This window comes from Mytilus trossulus, unplaced genomic scaffold (genome assembly GCF_036588685.1).
Source record: "Mytilus trossulus isolate FHL-02 unplaced genomic scaffold, PNRI_Mtr1.1.1.hap1 h1tg000128l__unscaffolded, whole genome shotgun sequence".
NCBI lineage: Eukaryota > Metazoa > Mollusca > Bivalvia > Mytilida > Mytilidae > Mytilus > Mytilus trossulus.
Window position 1 is genome coordinate 525,927 of NW_026963301.1, and position 20,864 is coordinate 546,790.

Here is a 20,864-nt window from a genome sequence, read left to right on the forward strand (position 1 = left end):
ACAAAATTATAAACTGGCTTATGCGTAAACTCGACGAAAATCTGAGCGCAGTCATTTTGTAATATTCCCATAATTAGGAGTATGGATGATCCTGGTTTTAATGAATTCTAGGAAGTTTCGTTCATTAAATTAATTCCTCAAGTCTGTTTTTCTTAACATGCTTCTTTTGTTGCATATTAAAGACTAAATTGGTACAAAAACTAAACAAGGAAAACGACAAGAAGTGTTGATAATTAAGACAATTTAACTTTTTTTTACAAAAAAAATATATTTTCGATTTATTTCTCTCGTATTAAATTTATATTATTTCTTAAAATATCAATTAATTGAATAAGAATTATTGACGCGTTAACCGTATTTATGCAAATGCATGATGCTGATGGTATTGCTTTATTGGAACTGCAGTTCTTCGAAAACCTCTTTCACCTTTTTTAATAAGTAGATGTCTTCCTCTCCTCGATGCTTTCTTGAAAATAATTTAACGTTCACTTGAATAGTACATTTTTTAAACACATTATAAGAACAAATGATGCAATCAAACGCAGTGTAAAATCATAAAAGGCAATAATTTCTACCGTATAGATGTAAAAAGTATCAAGCTTGTTTCGTGCTGATGCAATGATTAATAAACGTTTAAAAGTGTTAAATATTTGACATAGTTTCCTTTTTAGTTTTATGTCATGTAATTATTGAATATCAAAATGATATTTCGAAAATAGCATAGTTAATAGCAAATAAATTGGAAAATAGTTAAACTGAACTATGTTTAAACAATGTCTTTTGGGTACTTTTATGATTACGGATTGAAAATGTTCAGATGGCGATAACGAGTCACAGTGAGGCCTTCAACACGTATTTTTATATATATATAAAAAAACTGTCACTGCATGTTCTGGAATTTCATTTCAACGGTATACAAGTAATACTATTAATGTTATTATAATTCTGTTGACTTCATTGTAGACTAGGATCAGCCTCTTTCCTGTTTTTGTTTTGTTTGGTACTCTTAGTTTGATGCATCAATTCCTACATATGAGCATTGGTAAGAAGGTGTATAAATTGACGTATTTATGGAAATCTGGTCAATCCTTCACAATTTGTATGTTCTATGGGCGGGCTTTTGGAAAATGAGAGACAATTATAGGTGACAAGTAATACTAACACAAGATTAATATTTATTCTTATATAGTCAAGTTTTCTCCACAATTCGGTAGGGGAAAATTATTCATAGTTAAAGGTAACAACCTCGTTCGTTCTCGGGAATAAGAAAAATAAAACATTTCTCCTTCTCTTGAATGCCTAAAATATATATACGGTCAAAACTTGTCAAATATACAAGGGTGACGAAATTGCACGCCGCACATTTCATCTCAATAAAACTCATATGTGGTGCTTAACATTTCGTTTTAAACGAAATATAGTCAAAATAATGTTCCTGTTATTGTCTCCTAAAACACTTTTAATAACATATATCGCATTTGGAGAGTGCCATATCTGAACACTTGCTAGATTCTGAAAACCATGTTATTTTATTTAGGAACCGATTCTTAAATGACCTGTTTGTCCATGTCCACCAAAGACAAACATAGGAAAATAATGACACGTATATCTCGATCGATTATCTTCTCAGATCGTGTCTCATTTGTTGATGTTATATTTGTTCTTGTTCGTAATGTTAATTGAATAATAGACAACTCACGTTTAACAAACACCAATCAACAATAATAAGTGTCGAAGACCATTCGTTGACCTGAAGTTGATTACCCTCATTTTCATTGGTATGTTCAAGATACATAATAATCATCTCAATGGTTTCTGGGGTTAATATATATGTTCACCTGGACTCCTCCCGTTCAAAAAATAATGCTTATTGATGAAGTGAGGTGTCCGTTTAATTGGCTGACCAGGACATCTAAACTCGTAGCCATATATAATCGGAAAGCCTGGTGCCACGCTTTCAGCAATTTAAAGAGCCCTTGCAACAACTATCTGAGGGATCCGTATGTAGCTTGAAACCTGGACATTTTTTTTTTCTCAATCGATTTATGAATTTCGATCAGCGGTATACTACTGTTGCCTTTATTAGTAGCAAAGCAAATTTTCTGCAAATATTGAATATACCGTCCTTCTCTAGTGGCTGACCATATTTCCCTACCTTTATTAGAGGCATACCTACTTACAGAACATAACGTCTGTTAAAGTTCCTAATAATGCATGAAATAATTGCAAATGTACGTTTTGAAAGCACCAATCGAGAAAGAAGGAAAGTACATGTAGTCATTGAATGGATGTAAAACACTATCTTCTTATCACAATGCTTCCTCTAAGCTACTAATTAGTTAGCCTTTCAGTCTCTCGAAACAAAAATGTTCAAAATTTAAAAATATTCTCTTGCTTACTCATAATATGAAATGTTTATGTTCTTTTTCGTACTCATAACTAGTAAATGTTCTTTTTTGTACTCCAAATTGAATAAAATGTTCTGTTTCGTACTCATAATTTTTTTTTTTATACGAGCCCAATTTCCAATGGCCCAATAAATCATGTCAATTAAAAATCATAGAATTTTTGTGATCTTTGAATAACTTTGAGTTCAATATTCTTTGATAAAAAAACTTTCAATATGACTAAGAGTGTGGTGTACTCTATTTCTTTATACTTGTTTATATTCATTAAACATGATGAATTTCAAATCAATGTTATTCTTCAATTTTATAAAGTAACTAAAGGTGAGTCAAAAACAATATTGCTCTTAAATAAATAGGTTAAAGATTATTTAGTTATTTTTCATTAATATTGTTTTGTGGTGGTTTAATTAAGCAAGATTAGTTTATACAATTGAACTGATTATGGAGATCAGCATATCAATACTCTCACTGGTAACTCTATGATATAAATATATAAACGAATTAAACAATAAAGTATTTACTTTGTTTATTGAAAGTGATAAAAAAAAACTATTTTAAATGACCTGTATTACGTGTTGGTAGATATCATAGTTTACCCCTCCTAGCACACCATACCTAGACAATAGTCCAAGCCTACAACCATACCATCACTTATAACTAAGTGGTATGTGGTATAAAGTGGCGTAATACCTTCTATATAAGGTTAATGTGTGACCTACCGAATAAGACTGACTACCGGATTTCTAACTCATAAGAAACACAATGGGTGCCACATGTGAAGCAGGATCTCCTTACCCTTCCAGTGCACCTGAAATCACCCCTAGTTTTTGGTGGGGTTCTCTTTTAAAATGCATTCGTCTTTAAAATAGAATCTTCTTCTCAATCAAGAAATCGTTTTTACAGGATACTTTTATGTCTACGTGACCATCATGCATGATCTTGATTGCATTGTTGTTGTTGATTGTTCTTGGTTTCTGGAAATCACGTATCCATGATGTTGATTGTATTGTTGTTAGTAATTGTTCTACGTTTCTGAAAAACATCTGTTGGGACGGATGTTAGGAAAAAAGTTGTTCGATGATATTTAAGATAAGAAGATAGGTCATTTAACTAAGAAATTAACGCTTTGTTTTATTCAATAATTTTTAGACATTATCATTACTAACCAAGAACGTGATGACATTAACAATTTTTGCCAAATGGCGAATCGAAAAATGAAGCTTATTACTTTACAAATGTGATGTTAAGCACTGAAGTTAAGGAACTGAAAAAAAAAATAGTCCAAATTGTGAGGAGAAATAAGATTTAATCATAAAATTAATGTTTTATATTAACTCTTAAGTTTAGCAACTAAAAATAACAAACAAATAGTCTGAATTGTGAGTCAAAAACAATATTGCTCTTAAATAAATAGGTTAACGAATATTTAGTTATTTTTCATTAATATTGTTTTGTGGTGGTTTAATTAAGCAAGATTAGTTTATACAATTGAACTGATTATGGAGATCAGCATATCAATACTCTCACTGGTAACTCTATGATATAAATATATACAATGAAGTATTTACTTTGTTGATTGAAAGTGATAAAAACACTATTTTAAATGACCTGTATTACGTGTTGGTAGATATCATAGTTTACCTCTCCTAGCACACCATACCTAGACAATAGTCCAAGCCTACAACCATACCATCACTTATAACTAAGTGGTATGTGGTAAAAAGTGGCGTAATTCCTTCTATTTAAGGTTAATGTGTGACCTACCGAATTAGACTGACTACCGGATTTCTAACTCATAAGCAACACAATGGGTGCCACATGTGAAGCAGGATCTCCTTACCCTTCCAGTGCACCTGAAATCACCCCTCGTTTTAAATACTTTCGTCTTTTAAATAGAATCTTCTTTTCAATCAAGAAATCGTTTTACTGGATACTTTTATGTCAACGTGACCATCATGCATGATCTTGATTGCATTGTTGTTGTTGATTGTTCTTGGTTTCTGGAAATCACGTATCCATGATGTTGATTGTATTGTTGTTAGTAATTGTTCTACGTTTCTGAAAAACATCTGTTGGGACGGATGTTAGGAAATAAGTTGTTCGATGATATTTAAGATAAGAAGACAGGCCATTTAACTAAGAAATTAACGCTTTGTTTTATTCAATAATTTGTAGACATTATCATTACTAACCAAGAACGTGATGGCATAACAATTGTTACCAAATGACAAATCTAAAAACTGAAACTAATGACATAAAAATGTGATGTTTAGCACTGAAGTTAAGCAACTGAATAATAGCAAACAAATAGTCTGAATTGTCAGGATAAATTATGTTTAAATCAGGTTACAAAACAGCCGCAAGGTTGCACTTTGTAAATAAAACTGTTTCTCAAACCACGTCTCGTTCGAAGAGACATAATATATTCTTTGATATTTCGTTTTGCTTAAGTACTAATTCCGTGATATCATCTCTATGTTTCTCGGACATATAAATGTTGAAAACATGCCGCACATCACTATGCTTTGACTTTTGAATTAAACAGTCCATCACAACTATTCCATTCTAGGACATAAAAAGGAGTTCCTTTGGAAAGTTGCAACCCATAATACATTAGATGTGTTAATGTGATAAATATAATAACGATATAACACATCTATTGCAGGTTTAACAATGACGAAATGAGACTATGTGTTTCAATAACAACATTGATGGTTCTTGAGATGTTATTTATAGCGAAATCAAAGGGTAAGTAACTGTTACTTGATAATTTATATATAATTGCGCATGCGTCGAATTGTGACAATCTAAATTGGATTGTCAGTCTTATCTATTCAGATATGGTTTGACATTGTACTAGTAGAATCTACACCCACATGTATCTAAAAACAATTTAATGTATTCACATACCCTCGAATTGATACTGTTCGATTTCATTATTTTCGTCTTTATATTTATTATATCTCTCTTCAAAAAAGCGTCTTGAAAGGTATAGTTCTCTAATAATCTATTGTTAGTTTAGCACTATTTAAGTCAACTCAATATGATGTTGCGTCATTCCGAACGAATAATGCATTGTGTACATAAACCCATTTTTAAAGGAATGAAATTTCATTTACAAACGTTAAGGGATCTAGATCTAACATAATACAAATACCATGTCGTAAGATAATTAGCAACTGTATTTGTCAACTTTGAGATTTGCTTCTACTATGGATACAAATACTTTTTATGGAATTTATTGGTGTTTTGATATGGCCAATCAAACACTTAGCATAAAGTCAGAATTCACTAAGACGGAACTCTGAGCGTCACTGATGAGTCATTTTTCTGACGTAAATATGAATTCTTATTCCTGGTATCTATGATGAGTTTATCTGAAACTGAGCTTATAAATGCTTATTTCATGCGGGTATATATATATGTCTACTTTGGTGTTTACATATCAATTAACCCGTAAAAAAATAACTGTGCGATCTATTATACAATTACAATTCATAACAAAGAATTTCGCGATAATTTTTTTCTACAGTGTAGGATTGAAGACCAATGACGTCATAAATAAAGACAATAGTATAGTAACCTGCTGTCAAATATGCATAAAATGATTAAAGAAAAACAAATCCAGATTCCAACTAAAACCGACGGAAACACAGAAAACAACAGAACTGCAACAAAACAAACGCTACACCAACATAGAAACGAACTATATCAATTGCAGTATGTTTTACTTGGTACAGGAAATTTTTGGAAAATCAAATATAGGGTTGAACCTGGTTTCATTGCTAGCCGAACCTCAAACTTAAATCTAACAATGTTAAAAATACAGCTAAAATGACAACACTCGTGGCAGAAATACAATGCAAATAAACGCAACAATACCCAAGAAGGAGCAATAAATGAATAACTAAAACCTCGCAGCACGACTACAGCATCATGAAAACCTGTATTAAAGGACATTAGGGTTTCCGCCAATGAGATAATGATCCAATGACAAAATTCACTAAAAGACATATAGAGGGCAGCAACAACTAGTTGTCAAAATGGACAGTTGTTGGGCTATACTTCGCTTGGATTCGATACAAGCTGTGAATACATTAGACAAAAACACACATTTATCCTGGTTATCAAATATTCTGGTTTGAGTGTATCTGGTGATAGCAAATCATAAAAACCCTTTTCGCGCCATTAACTTATTAAAAAGGTGTTATTTTCATTCAGAATGGTAACAAATATATCTTTATATACAGTACTGCAACATGAGTTGACTACTGAATTCTTTGATACAACAAGATGGAGTGTTATAAATCGATGTTAACAGGACACTTCTAAGAATTATTGGGGTTAATTTAATTGTATGTATATAGAAATGAACACCGGTGTTCATTTCTATATACATACATGTCTACCCTATTAGACAACGATGTCTTTTAATTTATAAATCTCATAGAACCTACAACAAGACACCCCATCACAATCAATCAAGTTGAGTCTTGCTATATTGCAGGGGCAGACACCTTTATAGATTTCTTTTTCAAACGTTAGCTTTGAGTGAGCCTTATTTAATTTTCTGATAATTTAATGTGCATCAATTCTGTAAAACAAACTTAAACTGTTATTTCACCATCTGTCTTGACTGGCAAAGACCGGATATTCCATTTAAAAAAGCAGGTAACTCGTGGTAACCAGTAATTACTTGTATTTAAACAGTGATTCAAAAGAACGACATTACGTGTTATCTCATTGATTAAATTATGTTCGTTTTATTGTTTAAAATAAAGATGATGTTTGAAGATGTAGCAGGTCTAATTTTAATTTTTTTTTTTCTCTTTCAGCATGTTCGAAATGTTCTTGTTTAGCCAAAAACTTTGAGTTCACTGCATCATATATCAAAACTGCCTTAGTATCCTCCGAGTACACAGAAAATACAACAGGGTGGGTATCTTAACTTATATAGAATCTTATATTAGAATACTGGTGCACATTAATCAAAATATGTAATCAATACCAGCAGGCGCAATTATTTGTTCATTGTTTTACCCATACTGCATAGTCAGCTATTTTAAAAAGGCATCGGAACGATGACAATGTGAAATAATTTAAACGAGAAAACTAACAGCCTTTTTTTAGGTACAAAATAATGAACAAAAAACCAAATATCTTACTCAGAAACAAAAGAGGGACGAAAGATACCAAAGGAACAGTCAAACTCATTAATCTAAAACAAACTGACAACGCCATGGCTAAAAATGAAAAAGAGAAACAGGCAAACAATAGTGCACATGGCACAACATAGAAAACCAAAGACAACTACAGAATAACATGCTCTTGATTGGTAGTAGGTATATACAGAATATAGCAGTGTTAAACATACATCTTATAAAAGCACAGAGAGGGAAGTGGCAGGGTTCTTATACATCCCAACAACAAAAAGACACAAAGTACAAATCTGAGAGAACACACAGGTTCATCGGAAGGTACCAAGACCTTGTTTCAACAATCTGACCTTATTATATATATATAATAGCTACTTCCTAGCAGACCGTGCATTCAAAATATTGTGAGAAGTGCTTTAGCTGGTAAAATTGATATGCCGTGTAATCGAATTAAGACATGCGCGTTACATTGACCTGTGCATGAACTGTAGCAAGTCTTGTCTTCCTCTGATAACGTGATTTAACGGTCAATCCCTTTAAATCGAATTAAATTGTTTCTTTTAAAATTGTCATACAATGATGACTGATGTACCCATAGTTTGACTATTTTATTTATTGTGTCTGTTAAGTTAACGCGTCAATGTAAATATAACGGAATTTGATGAGACTTTCAAGTGAGAGGATTAGCGCTTATAACCAGGTTTCATCAACCATTTTCTACATTTGAAAATGCCGGTCCCAAGTCAGGAATATGACAGTTCTTGTTCATTCGTGTTTGATGCGTTTTGTTATTTGATTTTAGATTATGGACCTTTCCGAATTGTTTTTCCTCTAAGTTCAGTATATTTATGATTTTACTTTCTACTGACTGCTGAACGCTAGATCAAAGCAAAGAACAATTTATAGAATACATCTTAGACAACTTGGAGAATCATCACATAAACATGAGAACATGATTTAGTTCGGCAAATGCACGTTTCGTCTTCAATGAAGTAACCAGTAACGCTCGAATCAAAATACGAAATAAGAATCACCTAACTTCCCACCAAACCAAAAAAAAAAAATATTTAACAATATATACTTGCTCTCGATATGAATATTTGTGTATATTGACTTCTTGATACATATAGGTAAAAACTAAATGTATTACAGGTTGATGAAGTGTTCCTGGGTTGTCAAAGCTCAGAATAGTAGCCATTCCGTCACATTCAAAATGAGTCAAGTTCTTACTACCAAATCTTCATTCTGTGGAGAAGATTATGTTTTTATTCGAGACGGTGAGTCGTCTTAATAAAAGTATTTAGGTAGTGTATACCTTTACTCGAAAACCTACTTTTTATCAGTTAAATACACTTTTGTCAGGACGAAATTAACGATGGGTCCAAATGACACTTTATCAATTATAAGGAAGCTAAAACTTATAGATTATTGTGCTACAAGTTAAGATTATCGATCTTACAGCTTATTTGACAAGATTTGAAACTAGAACGCGCCCTTTAACGGGTATTTGGCTTTTGTTTTGAAAGTTAAAGTTTTTCATGTGAATTGTTGTGTTACAATTGCTAAAGAAAGTTTTTTGTTGCTGTCACATTTGAAATAAAATCTCCAAAATTCATTGAAATATATATATATTTTTGTATATATTAGACCGTTGGTGTCCAGTACGAATGGGTTTGGATTTGTCATTTATGGTGCCCTTTATAACTTGATTTTCGGTTTGAACAAAGGCTACGTGTTGAAGGCCGTACTGTTGTCTTTAATTGTTTACTTTTACAAATTGTGACTTGAATAGAACTCATACCTCATCTTCAGGTATCTTTATAATAACAAAACATGAACTTGAACACAAGACAGCTTTCTATAATTCATAAGTAACTAATGTATGTTGAATTCCTGTCATATAACGAGTAACGTATGAAATATTTATGAATTCCGAATTCTTTTAGATTGATTTTCCTCATTTCTTTAACCCAACAATGGAGATTTAAACATTTAAACTGTTGTGCTGTTGTACGATTAAGATATATCACGCATTGATACAAGTATTATAAATATTTATGTTTTATCTAAAAGACATACATTTCTACCCCCTATAAAGATCAGATAACCTATTTTCGCTTGTACCTTAATTCACAAATATATACACTGTCATGTAAATTGAGACGGAATTACGTTGTTTGAAAATAACGAAAAAGATGTGTAAGTTGTGGGTGATATGGCGTACCTCCTCTGTCTATGTGAAAAATCCTTGCGTAAGAGAGGGTATTCTTGATAATACGTGGCTTATTTTCTAAATATTTTAATATTTCGTACCTGTAACTGTCAAATAATAGAATACAATACCTTTAAGGAGATAACTGACCGAAGAACAAGCAAGCACTTTGTTGTTAAAATTCAAATATAATACAATGATAATTTTGGGGCCCTTTATAGCTTGTTGTTCGGTGTGAGCCAAGGCTCCGTGTTGAAGGCCGTACTTTAACCTATAATGGTTTACTTTTTAAATTGTTATTTGGATGGAGAGTTGTCTCATTGACACTCACACCACATCTTCCTATATTTATACTGAATGACGTATTTACATGTACAGCTCTTGTTATGAATAGGGAATACATATGCAGTTTAATTGTTTTATCCGATACAGATATACCTGTAGGGCAATTTTACCTAGAATGTATGTCATGAAGAAGTCCTTAACTGCTGGTTTTTTAAAACTTTGGGTAGCATAACAAATGTTAGAGTGGGACATTTAAAAAAAAAGATTCTTACCTAAGTAAATATATGTCTGTAAGATTCCAAATTATTTATTTTGGTTAAATTATTTCCTTCGATACATGTACAATTTTTTTGTTATCTAATTATGGTAAAATGTTCTGGTTTTTTTTAAATTGTCTTTTGAAGCCATATGCGATCAGGTAAATTGATAAAAATCATTTTTAAACATAGATGTGGAAGAAAATTATCCTGACTCTTTTGATACTCGAATTTGAAAAATTTGAAAAATCCAAACTTTCTTTTTCTTCTGAAAAGGAAAATAAACAGGAAAAGTTGACCATGTCTCTTTAGTGTCTCGACATTAGATTGAAGTAGATGATAGCGGAGATTCTTTATTGAACCCATTGTAAAGTTATTAAAAGTATCAAATGTCTTCAATTTAAATGTCAAATGTACACAAACTTGTTTGAAGAGAATTCAACAAAATACTTAAAGTCTACAATGAGTATGTATAATAATTTAAAATTACATTTCATTGCGCTTTTCTTTTTAACTAATTCACCAACAAGAATTTTAGATGTTGATTTAGGGTCAATTCGGTTTAGTGGTTTCAGTAAATAAAAAGAGTACAAATAAAGTCTTATTTATAACTCATGATAGAAATTGCAGTTGTAAATCATAGGGCTGTATGTACTTTATTCAAAAATATTTAAAAATCGGTTTGATAAATAATTATTTCGTTCAAAAGACGCCCATATATTGACAACAGAAATTTAAATCTGATTACCAAAAAGCGCAGTTACCGTGAAATAGTTTTGTGAAAGGAAACGTCCGCAAATAAGAAATATTTGTAGATGAAATAATATACATATAGAAAATGTTAAAGTATTCAGGAGGATTTACATATATTAACGATACTATCCAACCTAAACGATAGATATACAAGATCTGTTTTATAAAGTAGGTAAGACTAATTTTCGTATATTTGATATTTTTAAACCGTTATTATTTAGGATAAATTCTATAAACAAAACAGTGCTAATGACAAAAAGTAATACTCCTTTTCCGCAGTAGTCTATTATTCCAGTATTAATATTGGATCCCAACAGAACCTAATTAAATGAACCGAAGGTGGTATTTTGTCAATTTTTTTTTAAAATTAAACGACACAAATTAATGTTAGTGAAGGTGTTGGGTACCACCTTAAAGTCTGCTTTCCGACGATTGCTCTACGCTCACTGTCAAGAAATATCTATATGTTCACTGTCTATAAAACTATATAAACAACGTATACTAAACTTCATTTTCATAAAACTGAGAACAAAAATGGGGAATGTGTCAAAGAGACAACAACCCGACCATAGAACAGACAACAGCAGAAGGTCGTCAATATAGGTCTTCAATGCAACGAGAAACTCTACAATACCTCATGTTAAAATAAAATAAAATCATAAACAAGATAAGAGAATGCGTTGTTGTTCATATCTTTGTAAGTTAGCTCATAGGAAAAGTGATATGAGTGACGACATTGTGTGATTGTTTACTTATTTGTATGAGTAAGATGGCATGAATAAGATGGTCTGAATAAGATGGTATGAGTAAGATGGTATGAGTAAGATGGTATGAATAAGATGGTATGAGTAAGATGGTATGAATAAGATGGTATGAATAAGATGGTAAGAGTAAGATGGCATGAGTAAGATGGTATGATAAGATGGCATGAGTAAGATGGGATGAGTAAGATGGTATGAGTAAGATGGCATGAGTAAGATGGTATGAATAAGATGGTATGAATAAGATGGTATGAGTAAGATGGTATGAATAAGATGGTATGAATAAGATGGTATGAGTAAGATGGCATGAATAAGATGGTACGAGTAAGATGGTACGAGTAAGATGGTATGAGTAAGATGGTATGAATAAGATGGCATGAATAAGATGGTACGAGTAAGATGGTACGAGTACGATGGTATGAAAAAGATGGTATGAGTAAGATGTCATGAGTAAGATGTCATGAGTAAGATGGTATGAATAAGATGGTATGAGTAAGATGGCATGAGTAAGATGGTATGAATAAGATGGTATGAGTAAGATGGTATGAATAAGATGGTATGAATAAGATGGTATGAGTAAGATGGTATGAATAAGATGGTATGAATAAGATGGTATGAGTAAGATGGTATGAATAAGATGGTATGAGTAAGATGGTATGAATAAGATGGTATGAATAAGATGGTACGAGTAAGATGGTACGAGTAAAATGGTATGAATAAGATGGTATGAGTAAGATGGCATGAGTAAGATGGTATGAGTAAGATGGTATGAGTAAGATGGCATGAATAAGATGGTACGAGTAAGATGGTACGAATAAGATGGTATGAATAAGATGGTATGAGTAAGATGGCATGAGTAAGATGGTATGAATAAGATGGCATGAATAAGATGGTACGAGTAAGATGGTACGAGTAAGATGGTATGAATAAGATGTTATGAGTAAGATGGCATGAGTAAGATGGTATGAGAAATATTGTATGAGTAAGATGGTATGAGTAAGATGGTATGAGATGCGACATGTCAATGCATGAGTGTTATTCAATATGTATATAACAAAACGTTTACGGTATAGTCAGACCATAATCCCTCAATATTTCATGGCTCCAAATATCAGACACCCCGTAAATTCCCTGATTGATGTTCTTTGGTTGGATAAAAAAAAGTATCAATTTTTATTTGTTATTTTTTTTGTGCTTTTAATTGGTTATTAAACACCTGTGCCATTTCTTTGCGATTTGTTAAGATTACATGCATATATTGAACCTTAGACTAGATATGTTTATACAAGCCACTTCAAACGAAATTCAAAATGCATTGAACTTGCACAGTATGCATACCATAAGAATTTGATGTGTGTATTATAATCCTAAGCTGTCATGCAGGTGTAAATTCATAACTAAGTTGAGATAAGTTTTACTTGTTGTAAAAAAAAGATTTATTATACTGTCAAGATACAATTTTATATTTTAATCCTCTTACAGTTTCCTGTAAACATTTTTGTAAAAAAACAGTATTATAAAAATCGTCTAGAAAAGAATTAGGGCAAGTCATTATAGAATATTTATAAATCATAAGAAATAAGAATTTCAGATGATAATTTTTATTAAGCATTGAAAATACGTTAACTTTAAGTCAATATACGTGTGAAAATTTGACATACAATGATAAATTGTTAAATCTTCGAATGAAATACATTTTCATGAATATTTTGACTATTTTTGTTCAGTACAGTAAAGGCATTACATATTTATTCAGCAAGACGTCTTGTGAATACTGTTAATATTTTAATGAACTTGACGAGGTTATAAAAATTGTGTTCGACTTGTTGGTCCTGTGTTATCCTGACAGTGTGTTATCCGCAAACTTCTTGATAACGTACGTGAAGCTTGAAGTTTGACGATTGCCTTTTGCAATTCAATCTTAGACTAAATTTGAAAAGGTCCCTGTCTAACCTATACATAGAGAACTGGTGGATCCATAACTATTTTACGGGGCACTGACTGTCATAAGTGGGGTCCTGCTACAGTCATGTTTCTTTGAGTCTTTATATAATCAACCAAATCCCACCTTTTATCCGCAAATGTTTATGTAAAATTGTTAAACGTTTGATTTTCTTCAATCATTAAAATCTTTTGAAAAAATGTGCACTTCTGAGACAGAAAAGTGAACATCAGGTTGAAATTATATGCACTATTTAATACGAAAACACGTTATATGTGTCAACGAGAAAGAAGGCCACCGAAGACCGCACAATACAGTTACAGTATTTAAATGTTTTTGTGACTTTGCGTGCAAATGTCATGGAGGACCAAATCTCTTAACGGGTGACCTTATATTAATTAAATAAACAAGGGACCCATTGTGTAAATCATTATTTCGTTCTTGACGGCTTTTGTTTGTTGTTCTATGGGATTTATTTCAGTTAATTTATTAAGTAAGAAATATCTACTATTTTGTTTTGAATGGGATTTTTGTTCAAAACTTTAAAATAAACAACTATTTATTTCATATTGTTATATTAGGGTTTAAAACCGCTTTGATTGCATCTGTTGAGTTATAATTTCATAGTTCTGAGTTATTCATAAGGTATCTGTTGTGTCTGGACATATAAGTATATCAGTGAAAAGGTAGGCAAATATGTATACATGATATACGTACAGTATTAGACAGTAAGGGGTTGGGTTGGAGTGATCTATTTTTATAATACTAGGATGTTAATAGTTGTCGCTTAAGCAACACAATATGTGTCTGATAATACGTATAACATTTGTAATATTATCTATAATACTAAAATTACGAGGTCCAATTTGTCAGCCGTCATCACGTAAAAACGACGAATCAAAGAATTCAACTTTATATATAACTAATATAGTACAAAGGTGTAGATAAAAAAGACACCATTCCAGGCCCTTTTGTTTTCCACGTAATTAACATTGCAAATAATTAAGAAGTTCCGGGTCGAGTCCGATACCGATATCAAAAGTATATTCATCTGTTACCTATTACCTTATCTGTACGTTCCGCATTTGACAGGCGCACCACCAAACGGTGTATTCAGGATATGCTATATACACGGGTCATAACCACAGGGTTGACCATACTAAATATACTTTAATTCAGTCACGGACCCGCGATATCACGGGTGTGTTCCAGTATTTATTAAAGGTACGACATGTTGCACTATCAGAACAGAAACAACTATCGTTTTTATAGCACCGGAGTTCACAGCTCGTTTCGGAGGAGTGCGTTGTGAAATCTTGTTCGTCCCTTTGCCACTTTTTCTTTGAGGTCATACTGTTGTCTGTCTTGTGTTTAATATATGTTTTTTTACTCCCCCCATGGCATATTTTCTCCCTTTTTTAAAGTCTGCATGAACACGTGTATACATATAGCCGAATTAATCTATGACGTTAAATGTTGTAAATTGAAGGGTAATGAAATATTACACTTTTTATGAAAGAAAATTTAACATAAAGGAAAAGTTTTTAATAAACTTAAAATTAATTATAAATGTTCTACTAAATTACTATACATGATATATTACAGCAACTTTATGAAAAGAAGTTTCAATGTATATTAAGTACATTTTTTAAATATATATACACTGTCACATATTAAGTCATAATGAAATGATATTTAAGGATAAAAGTTGGTGGAAAAACTAGAATAGGACGTCATCCGGTTCCTTTATATTCACCAAACGTTACCTAATTACTTAACAGTATTTTTATCATCAACTAAAAGCATTTGTTTGCTTTAAATGAAGAGTGGTTGATAATTAATGCATTTACATGTACTTATAAAATTGAGAATGGAAATGAGGAATGTGTCAAAAAGACAACAACCCGACCATATAACAGAAAACAGCAGAAGGTCAACAACAGGTCTTCAATGTAGCGAGAAATTCCCGCTCTTGGAGGCGTCCTTCAGCTGGCCCTCAAACAAATATATACTAGTTCAGTGATAATGAACGCAATACTAAACTCCAAATTGTACCCAAGAAACAAAAACTAAAATAATACAAGACTAACAAAGGCCAGAGGCTCCTGACTTGCGACAGGCGCAAAAAATGCGGCGGAATTAAACATGTTTATGAGATCTGAACCCTCCTCCTATACCTCTAGCCAATGTAGAAAAGTAATATCATAACAATACGGCTGTCCAAATTATACATTTACACAAGAAATCGTGTTATAACATTAACGGTTCTAATTGTTCTGCATCAGATGAGCAATTCAACAATAAATGTCTTTTCAGTGATGCCAAAACGTTTACAATCCTAAATAAATAAACGGTACCAATTTTCTTGCACCAAATGCGCATTTCGACAATAGATGTCTCTTCAGTAATGCTCGTGGCCAAAATATTTGAAATCCAAAGCTTATATAAAAGATGAAGAGCTATAATCCAAAAGGTCCAAAAAGTATAGCCAAATCCATGAAAGGAATCAGAGCTTTGCATGAGGGAGATACATTCCTTAATTTATAATAAATTCTATCATTTTGTAACAGCAAATTTTAATAACACAAAAATCCGTATTTTCATGCCAGTACCGAAGTACCAGTACCGAAGTACTGGCTACTGGGGTGGTGATACCCTCGGGGACTAATAGTCCACCAGCAGAGGCATCGACCCAGTGGTAGTAATTAAATAAACGGTACCAATTTTCTTGCACCAGATGCGCATTTCGACAATAGATGTCTCTTCAGTGATGCTCGTGGCCAAAATATTTGAAATCCAAAGCTTATATAAAAGATGAAGAGCTATAATCCAAAAGGTCCAAAAAGTATAGCCAAATCCATGAAAGGAATCAGAGCTTTGCATGAGGGAGATACATTCCTTAATTTATAATAAATTCTATCATTTTGTAACAGCAAATTTTAATAACACAAAAATCCGTATTTTCATGCCAGTACCGAAGTACTGGCTACTTGGGTGGTGATACCCTCGGGGACTAATAGTCTACCAGCAGAGGCATCGACCCAGTGGTAGTAATTAAATAAACGGTACCAATTTTCTTGCACCAGATGCGCATTTCGACAATAGATGTCTCTTCAGTGATGCTCGTGGCCAAAATATTTGAAATCCAAAGCTTATATAAAAGATGAAGAGCTATAATCCAAAAGGTCCAAAAAGTATAGCCAAATACATGAAAGGAATCAGAGCTTTGCATGAGGGAGATACATTCCTTAATTTATAATAAATTCTATCATTTTGTAACAGCAAATTTTAATAACACAAAAATCCGTATTTTCATGCCAGTACCGAAGTACTGGCTACTTGGGTGGTGATACCCTCGGGGACTAATAGTCTACCAGCAGAGGCATCGACCCAGTGGTAGTAATTAAATAAACGGTACCAATTTTCTTGCACCAGATGCGCATTTCGACAATAGATGTCTCTTCAGTGATGCTCGTGGCCAAAATATTTGAAATCCAAAGCTTATATAAAAGATGAAGATTTATAATCCAAAAGGTCCAAAAAGTATAGCCAAATCCATGAAAGGAATCAGAGCTTTGCATGAGGGAGATACATTCCTTAATTTATAATAAATTCTATCATTTTGTAACAGCAAATTTTAATAACACAAAAATCCGTATTTTCATGTCAGTACCGAAGTACTGGCTACTGGGGTGGTGATACCCTCGGGGACTAATAGTCCACCAGCAGAGGCATCGACCCAGTGGTAGTAATTAAATAAACGGTACCAATTTTCTTGCACCAGATGCGCATTTCGACAATAGATGTCTCTTCAGTGATGCTCGTGGCCAAAATATTTGAAATCCAAAGCTTATATATAAGATGAAGAGCTATAATCCAAGAGGTCCAAAAAGTATAGCCAAATCCATGAAAGGAATCCGAGCTTTGCATTAGGGAGATACATGCCTTAATTTATAATAAATTCTATCATTTTGTAACAGCAAATTTTAATAACACAAAAATCCGTATTTTCATGCCAGTACCGAAGTACTGGCTACTGGGGTTGTGATACCCTCGGGGACTAATAGTCTACCAGCAGAGGCATCGACCCAGTGGTAGTAATTAAATAAACGGTACTAATTTTCTTGCACCAGATGCGCATTTCGACAATAGATGTCTCTTCAGTGATGCTCGTGGCCAAAATATTTGAAATCCAAAGCTTATATAAAAGATGAAGAGCTATAATCCAAAAGGTCCAAAAAGTATAGCCAAATCCATGAAAGGAATCAGAGCTTTGCATGAGGGAGATACATTCCTTAATTTATGATAAATTCTATCATTTTGTAACAGCAAATTTCGTTTCAAAATGAGATCTTATAAACAAAAAAGGACATTAAATAAAAAGTATGGCCAGAGTCGGCCAAGGAATTAGATTCGCTTTGCATGAGGAACATATTTTTTAATTAATACAGCAAATTTTAAAAAGTTAACACAAATTGTAAATTTCGTTTAAATCTGCTTCATGGTTCAATTAAATTTTCAAGTACATACATTTCGTTTTTTTTTCAATAGTCAATTCAATGAACTCGTCAAATATTATGACAAGGTAATTACATGTATGTTAATAGTGGCATTCACTTCCGGGATTGTAAAACACCAATATGTGAAGGTCAGTTTGGTTCGTTGACATTTATGATTTCTATATCCTTTGTAGTGCACTTTCACTTTCTTATTAAACAGTTATACATGTATGGTTAAATAATCTCTTCTTGATTACAATGTACTTGTTGAAAATATATACATGAAAAATGTATCATAATAATATATGAGAAATGAAATAATTTTATAAAGACAACCGTTATAACTTGCTTGATAATATTAGGTTACACGCCATTATTCCGACAGCCCATTAGTCCGACAGCCCAAATGGTCCGACAACCCATTAGTCCGACAACCCAAAAGTCCGACAACCCATTGCTCCGACAGCCCAAAACTCCGACAACCCATAAGTCCGACACTGATGGTATCAGGGGAAAATAAAATGTGTCTGTCTGTATTATTACGTTTAGATATGTAATAACATATTTTAAGAAATAATCCCGTATATATAACATGAGGCTAAGGTAGTTCAAATACTTTCTATATATACTCAATTCGAAATCTGTATATATATATATAGAATAAAACAGAAAAGAATATGTCATTTTCCAAATTAAAGGATCTTAAAGAGCATACATTTATAAATCAAGAACAACCATTGGTGATACGAGCTACTGATGACAACCCGAGGATGACAACCCCGCCCAAACATTTCGGTAGACAGGAATTAAGTGTTTGAGTTGTGAATCTGAAAAAGCATCACACAGTATAACTGACTTATATAAATATTGAAATCAAATTTTAGAAATAATTTCTTGTAGTTCCTGAGTAAAATGTGACGACAGTTTTCAACTTGGCTGTCACATGTTATGCGTAATGAATTTGAAAAAGTATCACACTCCACAGCCGACTTCAATTAACCTTTCAGAAATCCTTGTAATGTAGTTCATGAAAAAAGATAGAACGAAAATATTTATGGGACGGACGGACAAACTGACGGATGGACGGTTAGACGATACGACAGACAGAGGTAAAACAGTCTACCCCCACTTTTTCGAAGCGGCGGTCTAATGATTGGGTCAACATTCATGACATTAAAACATTACAATACTAATATGATATAATTATCTTTATAGCCCTATAAGCCTCGGTCACAATCGGAGCCAAGACAAAATAGAAAAAAACCCAACTAACACATGGATATCAAATAACAGTCAGTATCAAGACATGTAATCCATAATTCAAAAGAACTAACAAATTGAATGTAATCATCATTTTCCCCCATAATAGTAAAGTTTTCTTGTGTTAACAAAATTTATCTTATTTATCTTACTTTTTAAAGTTCTTACATGTGCTAGAAATATGGTGAAAGAGTTCCACCCTCAAATTATTATGAAGTGAGCATTCGATTGAAAAATAACTCCCATCCTCAACTTTATCAGCTGTACAAAACGATTTTTTTAGTATCGAGCATTTCCAATTCTTAATGTAATGGAAGAGCACCGATTGTGAATTAACATATGACCTACCTTTCTTAAAATCAATAATATCTAAATATTTTTCTTCTTCTTGAAAAATGCTTTAAATGAAAAACAAATGTCAAGTTTCCAACAAAACACATAATGTACTAAGTTTTTAAAATTAGACAATATGACAAAGACACAAGCAGGACAAGAATGTCACACATTGTCTTAGATTTTTTACTAGTTTGTTATTGACTTTCATACTGCACTCATTCTATTTGAGCATTAAAATGTGTTGACTGTATATTTCTGCAACAAAATTAATTTAAATAAAACTCAGATGAGTGATACAAGGAGAGAAAGTGTTGCGAACAAAAACGGCGGGTAGTGTCATCAAACTCCGATATATTTATTTTATATGTAGTTAATAGTGGGGAAAACATCACTCCCCTGATACGCGAAAGGGGGGAGCCGAAGATCTAGTTTAAAAGTCTTAGATGCATGATTTTTTTATTAGTTGTTAGTGGCTATGAACTACAGTGCTTTCAGATAACTCCGAATACTCTCAGATATGTTCCTAGTGTCTTTTTGTTGTCGGGATGTACATGTTCCCAGCCACATTCACTTGTTTTATTGTCCATCTGATGAGTTAAGCCTTTTTCAACTGATTTTTATAGTTCGTTCTTTTGTTGAACTGTTATACCACTGTCCCAGGTTAGGGGAGGGTTGGGATCCCGCTATCATGTTTAATACCGCCACATTATTTATGTATCTGCCTGTCCCAAGTCAGGAGCCTGTTATTCAGTGGTTGTCGTTTGTTTATGTGTTACATATTTGTTTTTTGCTCATTTTTTTATACAAATAAGGCCTTTAGTTTTCTCGTTTGAATTGTTTTACATTGTCATATCGGGGCCTTTTTTAGTGGACTATGCGGTATGGGCTTTGCTCATTGTTGAAGGCGTACGGTGACCTATAGTTGTTAATGTCTGTGTCATGTTGGTCTCTTGTGGATGGTTGTGTTATTTGCAATCATACCTCATCTTCTTTTT

General features: G+C 32.6%; 1 protein-coding gene across 1 annotated transcript in view; it reads left to right on the forward strand.

The window, feature by feature from the left end:
* The window catches only part of LOC134700194 (uncharacterized), a 62,425-nt gene that overhangs the window by 31,798 nt on the left and 9,763 nt on the right, over window positions 1-20,864 (forward strand). Inside the window, exons 2-4 of the mRNA XM_063561555.1 lie at window positions 5,074-5,156; window positions 7,244-7,343; window positions 8,717-8,841. Of these exons, the coding sequence (XP_063417625.1) occupies window positions 5,090-5,156; window positions 7,244-7,343; window positions 8,717-8,841 (292 nt within the window). The 5' untranslated portion in view covers window positions 5,074-5,089. The remainder of the gene's footprint in view (window positions 1-5,073; window positions 5,157-7,243; window positions 7,344-8,716; window positions 8,842-20,864) is intronic.